We start from the raw sequence: 16,631 nt of genomic DNA, 5'->3' as shown, positions 1-16,631 counted from the left end.
CCTTAGGCCGGGATCCAACCTGAGTCCTCAGCACTGAGGCAGCTGTGCTAACCACTGTGCCGTCCAAAATTGAGTTTCAAATTTTGTTTTCAAACAGAATAACTTTGCTGTGCAGAAGCTCACATTTTTTTAAAAGCCCTTGGTGTATTACATTTTTTATTTGCAAATCAGATACTGTACATGCACAATTAAAAGTTAATGTTGGCACCCCGGTGGTGCAGTGGTTAGCACTGTTGCCTCACTGTGCCAAGGTCTCAGGTTCGATCCTGACTCTGGGTCACTGTCCATGTGGAGTTTGCACATTCTCCCCGTGTCTGCGTGGGTTTCGCCCCCACAACCCAAAGATGTGCAGGGTGGGTGGATTGGCCACGCTAAATTGCCCCTTGGAAAAAAATGAAGTGGACTCATACTGAAGCAGGCCATGTCATCTTCAGCTGCTTCATCGATGACCTTCCTTCTATTGAGGTCAGAATGAGGATGTTTGTGGGGGCGGCAAGGTGATGCAGTGGTTAACATTGCTACCTCACAGCGCCGTGGACCCGGGTTCGATTCCAGCCCAGGTCACTATCTGGAGTTTGCACATTCTCCCCGTGTCTGCGTGGGTCTCGCCCCCATAACCCAAGGATGTGCAGGTCAGGTGGATTGGCCACACTAAATTGCCCCATAATAAGAAAGAAAAAATAATATTAAAGAAAGGATGGAGGTGTTTGTTGGTAACTGCATAATTTTCAATATCGTTCATGACTCCTCGGGTACTGAAGCAGTCTATGTCCAAATGCAGCAAGACCCGGGCAATATCCAGGCTCAGGCTGACAAGTGACATTTGTGCCACACAAGTGCCCAGGCCATGACCATCTCCAACAAGAGATGATCTGGCCATCTCCTCCTGACATTACCATCACTGAATCTATCAACATCCTGGGGGGTTACCATTGATTAGAAACTGAACTTAACTAGATTTATAAATACTGTGGCTACGAGAGCAGGTCAGAGACTGGGAATCCTGCGGTGAGTAACTCACCTCCTGACCCCCCAAAGCCTGTCCACCATCTACAAGGCACAAGTCAGGAGTGTGATGGAATACTCTCCACTTGCCTGGATGAGTGCAGCTCCAACAACACTCAAGAAGCTCAACACCATCCAGGCCAAAGCAGCCCCACTTGATTGCTCCCCCTTCCACAAATATTCAAGCCCTCCACCACCAACCAACAGTGGCAGCTGTGTGTACCATCTACAGAATGCACTGCAGGAACTCACCAAGAACTCATGACCGCTACCATCTAGAACAGGCATTGTCAAACTTGGGGGCGCGACCCGTGGGTGGGTTGCGGGCAGGTGTCGGAGCTGTCCAATGCGGTGCTCCCGATCGCGCAAATCCGCGCGTAGCAGCCACAGCAACAGCAGCCGACTTTTAACTATGCCAGCTGGGAGCGGCCTTCAAAATGGCCACGAATATATTTTTAAAATTCGGCCGAACTGCGGATGCGTGCCCAATCATCGGTGCATGTGCACTGATGATCGGGCACGCATGTGCAGTGCAGCCGCATTTTTGTTTACAAGTTCAGGGGCCAAAGGGACTCAAAACCATTTGCTCCATTTTTGTCAGCAACAAACCAGGTAAGAGAAAATGGTGGGTCGCGCAGGTCGGCCGGCGTGGGTCGCGTAGGTCGGCCGGCGTGGGTCGCGCAGGTCGGCCGGCGTGGGTCGCGAAGGTCGGCCGGGTTGGGTCCTGAAGGTTGGTAAAAATGGGTCCCCGGAAAAAAAGTTTGAAAAACAGTGCTCTAGAAGGGCAAGAGCAGCAGATTCCTGGGAACCCCACCACCTGGAGGTTCCCCTCCGAGTCACTCACCATCCCGACTTGGAAATATATCGGCCGTTCCTTCACTGTTGCTGGGGCAACATCCTGGAATGCCAGTGTACCATCGAGAAGATGTACTGCAGTAACTCACCAAGGCTCCTTAGGCAGCACCTTCCAAACCCACGACCATCTAGAAGGACAAGAGCAGCAGATACCTGGGACCCCCACCACCTGGAGGTTCCCCTCCGAGTCACTCACCATCCCGACTTGGAAATATATCAGCTAATCCCTCACTGTCGATGTTCAGGTTAGGTGGATTGTCATGTTAAATTGTCCCTTAGTGTCCAAAGATGTGCAGGTTAGGTGGATTGGCCATGTTAAATTGTCCCTTCGTGTCCAAACATAGAACATACAGTGCTGAAGGAGGCCATTCAGCCCATCAAGTCTGCACCGACCCACTTTAAGCCCTCACTTCCACCCTTGCCCAATAACCCCTCCGAACCTTTTTGGACACGAAGGGCAATTTATCACGGCCAATCCACCTAACCTGCACGTCTTTCGACTGTGGGAAGAAACCGGAGCATCCCGGAGGAAACCCACGCAGACACGGGGAGAAAGTGCAGACTCCGCACAGACAGTGACCTAGCGGGGAATTGCACTTGGGACCCTGGTGCTGTGAAGCCACAGTGCTATTCACTGCTACCGTGCTGCCCTGAATCAGATGATTCAGATGTACAGGTTAGGTGGATTGGCCATAATAAATTGCCCCTTAATTGAAAAAAATTAAAAAATATATATAAATTGCCCCTTAGTGTCCAAACGTTAGGTGGGGGCTACGGGGATAGGGCAGGGGAGGGGGAATGGAAATGGGCATGGGCTTCGGTAGGGTGCTCTTTTGAAGGGTCGGTGCAGGCTCGATGGGCCGAATGGCCTCCTTCTGCACTGTCGAGATTCTATGACTTGTACAATATTTGAAACCTCCATTTACGCCATATGGGGCCAGGCTTCAGTTTGCATCTCAAAACTTAACTTGGGATCTGTCTCGTTGCAAATGAGACAGACACAATCGTGGCTGACAGGGGGGGGGGGGGGGGTGTTGTGTGTACTGGCAGTGCTGAGGGAGGCTGAGATCAAGATCAGGTTACACCATTGAGCTGGGAAAAAGAGCGGGCTGATTCACTGCCAGGGGGTGGGTCCCTTCACCAGGAAGTAGCTGCACTGACAACACAAAGGCAGAGTTGCTGCTGTTGAATTTGAATCGACAAACGCAGCTTCGTGGCCTGAGAACTGGAGACTTCAACAAGTCTCTCTGAATGGTCTCTCTGCTTTCCGGGGAAGGGGCGGTTTCTGGTTCAATTCCCATCATGGCAACAGCAAAGTTTCTGCTCCAAGTCCTCGATGAGCTGAGCCGAGATGACCTGGATCGCTTCAAATTCTACCTCCAGAACAGCACAGAGTTTGAATCGATAGCCAGGGGTCTGCTGGAGAATAAAACACGCGTGGAACTGGTTGACTTGCTCCAGGAACATTTTGCCAAACAGGCTCGGGATATCAGCAGAAAGATCCTCCTGAAAATTCCCAGGCGCGATCTGGTGACAAAGATGTTTGGAGAAGGAGACACGAGCGATTCCGAGGGAAGGGATCCAGGTAAGAACAGAGCGTGTCAATTACACCGAGGAAATTGACAAGGGGGATGAAATAAACAGGAAGGTGGGAGGAAGGGAGGCCACCTACAATGTAAGCCCATAGCTTTTAGTTTGATGTTTTAAGTTGCATTGGTTTTTGTTTAAGGCAGTTTATTTAATTCAGTTAATTTGGTTGAAAAATAGTTGGAGCCCCCAGCATCCTTTGGACTCTGTTTTTTTAATCAAACCATTTGTTAGTTTTGTTTACACTGCAGCCCCACACTCCTGATCTCCAGACCTCCGGTGGGTAGAGGGGCGGGGAAGGAGGAGGACCTCCTCGTGAACCTGCTCCTGGGCTTGGCGAAACTTGCTATTAACAGGTCCAGGCAGCAGCGAGCGACCGGGTCGTCCAACCAGACTCTATCCCTCTTCCGCAGCTACATTCGCGGCCTGGCGCCCCTGGACAGGAGCATGTGGTGTCCACGGGTAGCATCGAGGCCTTCCATGCACGTCCAAGTCACTCACCACCCTAAACACCTTCACTGTCGCTGGGTCAACATACTGGAACTCCCTCCCTAACAGCACTGTGGGTGTACCTACACCACAAGGACTGCAGCGGCTCATAGAACATAGAAAATACAGCACAGAACAGGCCCTTCGGCCCACGATGTTGTGCCGAACCTTTGTCCTAGATTAATCATAGATTATCATTGAATTTACAGTGCAGAAGGAGGCCATTCGGCCCTTTGAGTCTGCACCGGCTCTTGGAAAGAGCACCCTACCCAAACTCAACACCTCCACCCAACACCAAGGGCAATTTGGACATTAAGGGCAATTTATCATTGGCCAATTCACCTAACCCGCACATCTTTGGACTGTGGGAGGAAACCGGAGCACCCGGAGGAAACCCACGCAGACACGGGGAGGACGTGCAGACTCCGCACAGACAATGACCCAATCCGGAATCGAACCTGGGACCATGGAGCTGTGAAGCAATTGTGCTATGCACAATGCTACCGTGCTGCCCTTAAGAACAAATAAATCTACACTATATCATTTTACCGTAATCCATGTACCTATCCAATAGCTGCTTGAAGGTCCCTAATGTTTCCGACTCAACTACTTCCACAGGCAGTGCATTCCATGCCCCCACTACTCTCTGGGTAAAGAACCTACCTCTGATATCCCTCCTATATCTTCCACCTTTCACCTTAAATTTATGTCCCCTTGTAATGGTGTGTTCCACCCGGGGAAAAAGTCTCTGACTGTCTACTCTATCTATTCCCCTGATCATCTTATAAACCTCTATCAAGTCGCCCCTCATCCTTCTCCGCTCTAATGAGAAAAGGCCTAGCACCCTCAACCTTTCCTCGTAAGACCTACTCTCCATTCCAGGCAACATCCTGGTAAATCTTCTTTGCACCTTTTCCAGAGCTTCCACATCCTTCCTAAAATGAGGCGACCAGAACTGTACACAGTACTCCAAATGTGGCCTTACCAAAGTTTTGTACAGCTGCATCATCACCTCACGGCTCTTAAATTCAATCCCTCTGTTAATGAACGCGAGCACACCATAGGCCTTCTTCACAGCTCTATCCACTTGAGTGGCAACTTTCAAAGATGTATGAACATAGACCCCAAGATCTCTCTGCTCCTCCACATTGCCAAGAACTCTACCGTTAACCCTGTATTCCGCATTCATATTTGTCCTTCCAAAATGGACAACCTCACACTTTTCAGGGTTAAACTCCATCTGCCACTTCTCAGCCCAGCTCTGCATCCTATCTATGTCTCTTTGCAGCCGACAACAGCCCTCCTTACTATCCACAACTCCACCAATCTTTGTATCGTCTGCAAATTTACTGACCCACCCTTCAACTCCCTCATCCAAGTCATTAATGAAAATCACAAACAGCAGAGGACCCAGAACTGATCCCTGCGGTACGCCACTGGTAACTGGGATCCAGGCTGAATATTTGCCATCCACCACCACACTCTGACTTCTATCGGTTAGCCAGTTTGTTATCCAACTGGCCAAATTTCCCACTATCCCATGCCTCCTTACTTTCTGCATAAGCCTACCATGGGGAACTTTATCAAATGCCTTACTAAAATCCATGTACACTACATCCACTGCTTTACCTTCATCCACATGCTTGGTCACCTCCTCAAAGAATTCAATAAGATTTGTTAGGCAAGACCTACCCCTCACAAATCCGTGCTGACTATCCCTAATCAAGCAGTGTCTTTCCAGATGCTCAGAAATCCTATCCTTCAGTACCCTTTCCATTACTTTGCCTACCACCGAAGTAAGACTAACTGGCCTGTAATTCCCAGGGTTATCCCTAGTTCCTTTTTTGAACAGGGGCACGACATTCGCCACTCTCCAATCCCCTGGTACCACCCCTGTTGACAGTGAGGATGAAAAGATAATTGCCAACGGCTCTGCAATTTCATCTCTTGCTTCCCATAGAATCCTTGGATATATCCCGTCAGGCCCGGGGGACTTGTCTATCCTCAAGTTTTTCAAAATGCCCAACACATCTTCCTTCCTAACAAGTATTTCCTCGAGCTTACCAATCTGTTTCACACTGTCCTCTCCAACAATATCGCCCCTCTCATTTGTAAATACAGAAGAAAAGTACTCATTCAAGACCTCTCCTATCTCTTCAGACTCAATACACAATCTCCCGCTACTGTCCTTGATCGGACCTACCCTCGCTCTAGTCATTCTCATATTTCTCACATATGTGTAAAAGGCCTTGGGGTTTTCCTTGATCCTACCCGCCAAAGATTGTTCATGCCCTCTCTTAGCTCTCCTAATCCCTTTCTTCAGTTCCCTCCTGGCTATCAAGGGGCAATTAGGGATGGGCAATAAATGCTGGGCCTAGCCAGCGACATACACATCCACCCTGTCACACCCCAGCCAGGGGGAAACAATCTCTCAGTATCCACCCTGTCAAACCCCAGCCAGGGGGAAACAATCTCTCAGTATCCACCCTGTCAAACCTCAGCCAGGGGGAAACAATCTCTCAGTATCCACCCTGTCAAACCCCAGCCAGGGGGAAACAATCTCTCAGTATCCACCCTGTCAAACCCCAGCCAGGGGGAAACAATCTCTCAGTATCCACCCTGTCAAACCCCAGCCAGGGGGAAACAATCTCTCAGTATCCACCCTGTCAAACCCCAGCCAGGGGGAAACAACCTCTCAGTATCCACCCTGTCAAACCCCAGCCAGGGGGAAACAATCTCTCAGTATCCACCCTGTCAAACCCCAGCCAGGGGGAAACAATCTCTCAGTATCCACCCTGTCAAACCCCAGCCAGGGGGAAACAATCTCTCAGTATCCACCCTGTCAAACCCCAGCCAGGGGGAAACAATCTCTCAGTATCCACCCTGTCAAACCCCAGCCAGGGGGAAACAATCTCTCAGTATCCACCCTGTCAAACCCCAGCCAGGGGGAAACAATCTCTCCGTATCCACCCTGTCAAACCCCAGCCAGGGGGAAACAATCTCTCCGTATCCACCCTGTCAAACCCCAGCCAGGGGGAAACAATCTCTCAGTATCCACCCTGTCAAACCCCAGCCAGGGGGAAACAATCTCCCAGTATCCACCCTGTCAAACCCCAGCCAGGGGAAACAATCTCTCAGTATCCACCCTGTCAAACCCCAGCCAGGGGGAAACAATCTCTCAGTATCCACCCTGTCAAACCCCAGCCACGGGGAAACAATCTCTCAGTATCCACCCTGTCAAACCCCAGCCAGGGAGAAACAATCTCTCAGTATCCACCCTGTCAAACCCCAGCCAGGGGGAAACAATCTCTCAGTATCCACCCTGTCAAACCCCAGCCACGGGGAAACAATCTCTCAGTATCCACCCTGTCAAACCCCAGCCAGGGGGAAACAATCTCTCAGTATCCACCCTGTCAAACCCCAGCCAGGGGGAAACAATCTCTCCGTATCCACCCTGTCAAACCCCAGCCAGGGGGAAACAATCTCTCAGTATCCGCCCTGTCACACCCCAGCCAGGGGGAAACAATCTCTCCGTATCCACCCTGTCAAACCCCAGCCCGGGGGAAACAATCTCTCAGTATCCACCCTGTCAAATCCCAGCCAGGGGGAAACAATCTCTCCGTATCCACCCTGTCAATCCCCAGCCAGGGGGAACCAATCTCTCAGTATCCACCCTGTCAAACCCCAGCCAGGGGGAAACAATCTCTCAGTATCCACCCTGTCAAACCCCAGCCAGGGGGAAACAATCTCTCAGTATCCACCCTGTCAAACCCCAGCCAGGGGGAAACAATCTCTCCGTATCCACCCTGTCAAACCCCAGCCAGGGGGAAACAATCTCTCCGTATCCACCCTGTCAAACCCCAGCCAGGGGGAAACAATCTCTCAGTATCCACCCTGTCAAACCCCAGCCAGGGGGAAACAATCTCCCAGTATCCACCCTGTCAAACCCCAGCCAGGGGAAACAATCTCTCAGTATCCACCCTGTCAAACCCCAGCCAGGGGGAAACAATCTCTCAGTATCCACCCTGTCAAACCCCAGCCACGGGGAAACAATCTCTCAGTATCCACCCTGTCAAACCCCAGCCAGGGAGAAACAATCTCTCAGTATCCACCCTGTCAAACCCCAGCCAGGGGGAAACAATCTCTCAGTATCCACCCTGTCAAACCCCAGCCACGGGGAAACAATCTCTCAGTATCCACCCTGTCAAACCCCAGCCAGGGGGAAACAATCTCTCAGTATCCACCCTGTCAAACCCCAGCCAGGGGGAAACAATCTCTCCGTATCCACCCTGTCAAACCCCAGCCAGGGGGAAACAATCTCTCAGTATCCGCCCTGTCACACCCCAGCCAGGGGGAAACAATCTCTCCGTATCCACCCTGTCAAACCCCAGCCCGGGGGAAACAATCTCTCAGTATCCACCCTGTCAAATCCCAGCCAGGGGGAAACAATCTCTCCGTATCCACCCTGTCAATCCCCAGCCAGGGGGAACCAATCTCTCAGTATCCACCCTGTCAAACCCCAGCCAGGGGAAAACAATCTCTCAGTATCCACCCTGTCAAACCCCAGTCAGGGAGAAACAATCTCTCCGTATCCACCCTGTCAAACCCCAGCCAGGGGGAAACAATCTCTCAGTATCCACCCTGTCAAACCCCAGCCAGGGGGAAACAATCTCTCAGTATCCATCCTGTCAAACCCCAGCCAGGGGGAAACAATCTCTCCGTATCCACCCTGTCAAACCCCAGCCCGGGGAAACAATCTCTCCGTATCCACCCTGTCAAACCCCAGCCAGGGGGAAACAATCTCTCAGTATCCACCCTGTCAAACCCCAGCAACGGGATACACATTAGCTTTGTATCCAAGTAGAAATGCTATCTCTAATAATATCTGCCTTTCATCTCGGACACAAAGGGACGGGCTCCAGCAGAACTGATTACAACTTGATATCAGTAACACCTTTCTTGGTCTTAGGAGACTTGGGGTCTTCTCATTGTGGACTTTGAAACAGCTTTCACCTTCTCCAAGTGTAAGTATCTGGGACCTCCCTTTCAATAAAACAATCTAAGTCTTATGTTTGGTCTTTAACAATTGTGTTTCCCGTTGACACGGAAAAGGAAACCATTTTGAGATCAGGTTAAAGGCTTCCCTGTAAACCTAGAATAACGTAGGCAGTTGTAGTTTTTGGTCTTGTGTGGTCTGCAGCCAACTGGGAAGGAGAGAGCAAGGAAAGGATGGAACTTAACCAGGCCTGCACCTTAAACAACATTCCCTACTACCCCCGCCCTATTTCCGAATTACCCATGTACTAAGTTCCTTGTCTTGCACTATCTTTCCTGCTGATCATCCAATTTTCCTTGAAGAGATCGATGAACGGCTGCCACCTCCGGGCGAGCCCCTGAATTGATCCTCTCGAGGCGAACTTAATCTTTTCCAGGCTGAGAAACCCCTGCCATGTCGCTGACCCACACTCCTGACTTTCCGAGTCCCTCCATCCCAGCAAAATCCATCTCCGGACCACCAGGGAGGACAAGGCCAGAACCTCGGCCTCGGCCTCCCCCCCCCCCCCCCCGGCCCCCGGATCTTCCGATACCCCAAATATTGCCATTTCCGGACTCGGAGTCACCCTCCCTTCCAGGACCTCTGACATGACGTCCGTAAATCCCTGCCAGAATCCCCTCAACTTGGGACACGCCCAGAACATATTCGCCGGGGTTCCCCCACAGCGTCCGCACCTATCCTCCAGTTCCTCAAAAAACCTGCTCATCCGGGCCACAGTCATATGAGCCCTATGAAGCACCTTGAACTGGATCAGGCTAAGTCTGGCACCAGACGAGGATGAATTAACTCTCTTCAAAGCCTTTTCCCATAATTTGATTTCCAACTCTCCTCCCAGCTCCCGCTTCCTCTTCACCTCCCCGATAGGGACTCTTTCCCACTCTAACAGTTCCTTGTATATCTCCGAGACCCTCCCTTCCCCAACTCCCGTTTTTGACATTACTTGGAACCAGCCTCCGGACAAAGTCCCGCACCTGTAGGTACCGAAACCCGTTCCCACCCGGCAGCTCAAACTCCTCCTCTAATGCCTCCAGGCTCGGGAAACCCTCCTGAATGAAGACATCCTCAAATCTCTCAATCCCTGCCCGCTGCCGCCTCCTAAAGCCCCCATCCAGCTCCCCCGGAACAAAACGGTGATTGTCACAGATCGGCGACCACACTGACACCCCCTCCAATCCCATGTGCTGTCTCCATTGTCCCCACACTCTCCAACTGTTCAGTTGTTCAAAGCATAAGTTGCCTCCAAAAAGAAAATAGGGTTTGGTCAATAGTGTCTTTTAGTCATTTGTTACAGTAAGAGTTTTAAACACAAAATCTTGTTGTGTGTCCTTTCAGCTAATAACTGGAAATTCAAAGTCCTTCTTAAACCGTTGCTGGTCTCTACAGAGGTCAGAACGGAAGATACAAGTGCTGATTCAGCTTTCTGTTCACAGTTACGAGGACCTAATCAGGCAGTCATTTGAAGCAGCAGTTTCCATTCATTTTTAAAGTTCTGAGTTAAACTCAAAATGTCAAACTAAATTTCAGTTTAACGCTCCTTATCCTCTGCATGTATGCCCCGTTCTCCCACTCTATATCCTATATTGCTGCACATTTAAGTATCTGAAGCCTGTGCATGCTTTGCACCTTTGCCACAGGGATATAAATAGGAGTCACTCATTCCCCCTCCATAATATGGTGTACTAGTCCTTACTCTAGAAGCCCTACCTTCTTCATGGGACAGAATCTGCATGATGTCGAGGGGCATATGCTTCTTATACCCCCTGGAACCTTCCTCCTGACATGTTTGAGAAGTCCCTGAACTTTCCCCGCAAGTCTTGTGCACTGTGCATAACTGCAGCAGGCAGGCATAGACCCCACACTCAGCTAATTGTGGCTTCCACAAAGGAGGGAGCAAGTAGCAACTGGCCCCAGGAGATCCAAGTGCTGTTACTATTTGGGACCACCAATGAAGAAATAACAAACCCTAGCATGGAAGCAGTCCCAGGCTGACCTGGGTCTTATTCATCTCAGATTTAAAATGAACAATTGCCATTTGTGCAAGAGTTCCGAACATCTACCAGCCTTTGGAGTGGACTCGGCCTGAATTCTAATGTCTTGCTCTTTATACTTAGAAAAGAGAAAGAGGGGGAAACCCAGGGACTGTGGAACTGCAGAAACTGCGTCCAATCTTTCAGAGAATGAAATGTCCACACCCAAGAAAAACAGTAAGTAAGATCATGCATAAGCGTTCTTTTAAAATTAAAATCTTCATTGACTATTTCCAAACAGGCTATTGAAGTTACAGAGGTCGGAGTGGTCTCGATACACATCAGTTCTCAACTGTTGTAGATCATAGAATTCCTATCGAGTTTGCACTGACCCTCTGTAGGAGCATCCCACCTAGGCCCACTGCCCCACCTTATCCCCGTAACCCCACCTAACCTGCACATCTTTGGACACTAAGGGTAATTTACCATGGCCAATCCACCTAACCTGCACATCTTTGGACACTAAGGGTAATTTAGCATGGCCAATCCACCTAACCTGTACATCTCTGGCCTGTGGGAGGAAACCGGAGCACCCGGAGGAAACCCACACAGACACGGGGAGAACGTGCAGACTCCACACAGACACCCAAGGCTGGAATTGAACCCGGGTCTCTGGTGCTGTGACGCAGCAGTGCTAACCACTGTGCCACCCCCTGCATCCATCTCAACGTCCTCCTGTACAGAACACTTCACCTCACAATGAATACACGGAAACTATTGGATAAGACTGGCTGAGGGCAGCACGGTGGTGCAGTCGTTAGCGCTGCTGCCTCACGGCGCCGAGGTCCCAGGTTCGATCCTGGCCCCGGGTCACTGTCCGTGTGGAGTTTGCACATTCTCCCCGTGTTTGCGTGCGTTTCGCCCCCACAACCCAAAGATGTGCAGGGTAGGTGGATTGGGCACGCTAAATTGCCCATTTGCCACCGTGCCACCCTTTTAGCGGCATATTTAACTGTGGCTGGTCTTCATTGTCGATCTCAATCCTCCCTCGTCCCCAACAGGCCTTTCCAGCAGGATTCTGGATAATGGGCAGTCATGGGGACTGATTGTCGTGTTTCCTTCACCGTCCAGTTCAGTGGCACCAATTGTCACTCACTCCAGCTCCTCCGATCTTAACCCCCCCAGGCCAACTGGTGGCCAAACCCAAATGCCAATGCACCAGGCAGTGGAGCCGCCGCTCACTTGGAGGTAGCGATGGTCAATGTTTTATAACAATATTTCATCTTATTCTTTACAGAGGTGGAGACAAAGGCGGTGGAAGACAAAACACTGATGGCCCTGGCCGAAACAATGGGACACAACTGGAAACAAATTGGAATCCAATTCCTGGAGCTCAAAGGCTACGTAATCGACCAGTGTGAATTAAAAGAGGCGACTGTCATCTTGCAAAGCTTTGAGATGCTGAAAAACTGGAAGAACCGAGAAAAGGAGGGGGCTACGGCCCTCAAACTGTACTCCATTCTTGCCAATGAGAAATGCCCCATTGGTTCTGAACAACTTGAATGTCTTCTTGAAGACACTCACTGACCAAAGACAAATTTTTAAATTTGAACGATTGTAATAAAATGTGTACATTTCAAAAGTTACGAAAGAGACAGTCAATGACTGCAGATAGCTTCCTGCATTAAACTGTCGGGGGTGATTTTCCCCCCGTGCTGTCAGAGAATCCAGCCTACGGAAACCCCATGACCGCCCCGAGCGGCTCGGAGATCATTGGAGCTCCCGGGTGGTGGGGACAGGGTAAGGTAGTGCCCACTGCCTCCTGGCACTGGGAGGGTGCCAGGAGGAACAGCCAGGGTGCCATGGGGCATTGCCAAGGGACGCAGCCCCCCCCCCCCCCCCCCCACTTACTGCTGACGTTCAATTTTCCTTGAAGTAGTCTCCGGGCGAACCCTTGAATTGATCCTGTCAAAGTGAATTTAATTTTCTGCAGATTGAGAAACCCTGTCATATCGCTGACCCACACTCCTGACACTCCATCTCAGCAAAGTCCGTCTCCACACCACCAGGGAGAAGGCCAGAACAGGCTACCTCACCCTGGATTCCGTGAGATGTAACCTTTTGCAACAACCTACCATGCGGTACCTTGCTAAAGTCCATGTAGACACCTTCTTGGCTACCCCTTCAAAAAACTCAATCAAATTGGTGAGACATGGGGCGAAATTCTCCGTTATCGGCGGAAAGTCCGCCGATCGGCGCAAACAATGGCGCAAATCCGACTTGCGTCACGTTGGAAAAATGGGTCGATAGTCTCCGGCCCGAAATGGGCTAGCAGCGACGTAACGGGATCCGCGCTTGCGCAGTGGTTCACGCCGTGCAGCGTCATACGCGCCGCACGGCGTGACGGCACATAAGGCCGCGCTGCTCCCCCCCACCCGACCGCAACACCCGACCGCAACACCCGACTGGATGGCTGGCCGTCGCTCAGCCCCGAGGTTCGAGTCACGGGATGTGGAGGCGCTCCTGGACGCGGTGGAGCAGAGGAGGGACGCCCTGTATCCCGGACACGGCCGCAGAGTTGCCCCACGCCACAGCCGGCGTCTGTGGAGGGAAGTGGCAGAGGCCGTCACCGCTGTGGCCCTAACACCACGGACAGGCACCCAGTGCCACAAGAAGGTGAACGACCTCGTCAGAGCAGGCAGGATGAGCCTCCCCCATATCCCCTCCTCCCCCATATCCCCCCCTCCCCCATAATCCCCCTATGCCCCCCTCCCCCCCATGCCCCCCCTCCCCCCATATTCCCCCCATATTCCCCCCTCCCCCCATATTCCCCCCCTCCCCCCATATTCCCCCCCTCCCCCCATTATCCCCCCCCTCCCCCCATATCCCCCCCCTCCCCCATATCCCCCCCCTCCCCCCATATCCCCCCCCTCCCCCCATATCCCCCCCCCTCCCCCCATATCCCCCCCCCTCCCCCCATATCCCCCCCCCTCCCCCCATATCCCCCCCCCTCCCCCCATATCCCCCCCCCTCCCCCCGTAATATGTACACTCCTCAAGACATCACTTTCATTTGCCCAATTTCCCTCCCATTCGTGCCTTTCTCAACAGTAAATACTGATGAGAAATATTCATTATTTAACCTCTCCCATCCCTTGTGGATCTGCACATCGATGACCTTGTTGATCCTTAAGAGGCCCTACCCTCTCCCGAGCCACCCTTTATGTATCTGTAAAAGCTCTTTGGATTTTCCTTTGTCTTATCTGCCAAGACAATCATATGTCCCCTTTTTGCCCTCCTGATTTCTCTCTTAACTCTATTCCGACAAGCCCTGTCCTCTTCAAGGGATCCTTTTGATCCCAGCTGCCGATGCGTGTCATATGCCTCCTTCTTCCTTTTGACCATGGCCTCAATATCCCGAATCATCCAGGGTTCCCTCCTTCTCCCAGCCTTACCCTTCACTCAGAGGAATGTGCTCACCCTGAACCCCAGTTATCACCCTTTTGAAAGCCTCCCACTTACCAGCTGTCCCCTTGCCAGTAAACAGGCTCCCCAATCAACTTTTGAAAGTTTCGGCCCAAGACCCTCAAAATTGGCCTTGCCCCAATTTAAAATTTTAACTTTTGGGCCAGAACTATCATTCTCCATAGCGATCTGAAAACTAATCCCTCTCCCAGACTCCTCCCCTCCACTTCCTCTTGTAAACTCCTCCCCCCCAACCTCGGTACCTTCCCCCAACTTTCCACCCTGGCTAGGCTCACCGGAACCTGTTCTGCCAGGCTCCGATGGTCGCAGACCCTCTCCCCACCTCACTCCCGTTCACTGGCTACCTTAAACCGGCCAGCGTGGAGGCCCCCGCCCAGGTCTCCTTCCCCCTTGCCCGGTCCCATAAAAACTAAGAAATCCCCTTTAGCACACAACCCCAGCATTCACACCCAAGCCCCAAAGAACCATCATTGCAAATGAAAGTCCCAATACTTCCCTTGTCCAAATATACAGCGTCGACTCATTTAGTACACACACCAACACTCAGTGAAAAATAAAGTTACATGAGGCTATATTGGTACACGACCCGCTCTCAGTCCCATTTCTCAATTCTGCCACAGTCCTTCTGCCTTCGCAAACTCCTCCGCCGCTTCCGCTGTCCCAAAATAAAAGTCCTTGGATTTGTAGGTCACCCTCAGCTTAGCTGGGTATACAATGCCGCACTGCACCTTGCTAATGTACAGTGCCCTCTTCACCCGGCTGAAGGCAGCCCGCCTCCTCGCCAGCTCCACCGTAAAGTCCTGGTATACACGTATACCAGCTCCAGCCCACTGCACCACCCGCTTCTGCTTGGCCCAGCACAGGACTTTCTCCATCACGCTATACTTGCTGAAACACAGAGTTACTACTCTTGGCAGCTCACTTGCCTTTGGTATAGGCCTCCACGACCGATGAGCCCGATCCAGTTCGGTGCTGTGTTCAGAATTGGACACAGTATTCCAAATGTGGGCTAACCAATGTTCTATATAGCTAACATAATTTGTGAGGTTTTAAACTCAATGTCCCGTCCTATGAAGGCAAGCATGCCGTATGCTTTCTTCACCACCATTCCCACCTGTGCTGCTACTTTTAAGGATCTGTGGACCTGCACGCCCAGGTCTCTCTGCTCCTGATGGTTCTGCCATTTATTTTCTAGCTCCCACCTGAACTGGATCTACCAAAATGCATCACCTCGCATTTGTCCGGGTTAAATTCCATCTGCCATTTCTCTGCCCAATTTTGCAGCCTATCTTGTTGTATTCTCTGACAATCTTCATCACTATCCGCAACTCCTGCAATCTTCGTATCATCCGCAAACTTGCTAATCAGACCAGCGACATTTTCTTCCAAGTCATTTATATATATATTACAAAGAGCAGAGGTCCCAGAACTGATCCCTGTGGAACATCACTAGTTACAGACCTCCATTCGGAAAAACACCCTTCCACTGCTACCCTCTGTCTTCTATGGCCAAGCCAGTTCTGAATCCATCCAGCGAGTTCACCCCTGACCCCATGTGACCTAATCTTTTGCACCAGCCTGCCAAGAGGGACCTTGTCAAATGCTTTACTAAAGTCCATGTCGACAACATCCACAGCCCTTCCCTCGTCAATCATTTTTGTCACCTCCTCAAAAAACTCAATTAAATTCGTGAGACATGACCTCCCTCGTACAAAACCATGCTGTCTGTCGCTAATAAGACCATTCACTTCCAAATGTGCATAGATGGCATCTCTGAGAAACTTTTCCAGCAATTTCACTATCACTGACGTCAAGCTCACTGGCCTATAATTACCCGGATTATCCTTGCAACTCTTCTTAAACAACATTGGATGTCCTCCAATCCTCTGAGATCTCACCTGTAGCCAACGAGGAAACAAATATTTCTGCTGGAGGCCCAGCGATTTCATCACTTGTCTCCCTCAGTGATCTAGGATAGATGCCATCTGGCCCTGGGGATTTGTCTGCCGTAATGCTTTTTAACACACCTAACACTCCCTCCCTCGTAATAACGACTTCTTCCATCAAACAACATGTCCCTCTCCTTTGTGAATACCGATACAAAATACTTATTTAGGATCTCACCTACTTCCTTTGGTTCTACACATAATTTCCTTCCTTTGTCCTTGAGTGGACCAACTCTTTCTC

At 51.0% G+C, this 16,631-nt stretch overlaps 1 protein-coding gene across 1 annotated transcript; it reads left to right on the top strand.

Annotated features, from left to right (window-relative positions):
* Positions 1 to 2,996: 2,996 nt before the first annotated feature.
* LOC140405516 (uncharacterized) lies at positions 2,997 to 12,610 on the top strand. Its single transcript, XM_072494058.1, has 3 exons — positions 2,997 to 3,445; positions 11,104 to 11,196; positions 12,257 to 12,610. The coding sequence occupies exons 1-3, from the start codon at positions 3,112 to 3,114 to the stop codon at positions 12,544 to 12,546; spliced, it is 717 nt and encodes a 238-aa protein (XP_072350159.1). The 5' UTR covers positions 2,997 to 3,111; the 3' UTR covers positions 12,547 to 12,610.
* Positions 12,611 to 16,631: the final 4,021 nt, after the last annotated feature.

Source organism: Scyliorhinus torazame, chromosome X (assembly GCF_047496885.1).
Source record: "Scyliorhinus torazame isolate Kashiwa2021f chromosome X, sScyTor2.1, whole genome shotgun sequence".
Classification (NCBI taxonomy): domain Eukaryota; kingdom Metazoa; phylum Chordata; class Chondrichthyes; order Carcharhiniformes; family Scyliorhinidae; genus Scyliorhinus; species Scyliorhinus torazame.
Note: the sequence above shows the minus strand (reverse complement) of the source record. Positions and strands in the feature narration are given on the sequence as shown.

Bases quoted from the DNA above. Each gene is read 5' to 3' on its own strand.
- LOC140405516 (XM_072494058.1), top strand. From the start codon at position 3,112: ATGGTCTCTCTGCTTTCCGGGGAAGGGGCGGTTTCTGGTTCAATTCCC. The intron at 3,446-11,103 runs GTAAGAACAGAG...CTTTATACTTAG, and splicing joins TTCCGAGGGAAGGGATCCAG to AAAAGAGAAAGAGGGGGAAA. The intron at 11,197-12,256 runs GTAAGTAAGATC...TATTCTTTACAG, and splicing joins GTCCACACCCAAGAAAAACA to AGGTGGAGACAAAGGCGGTG.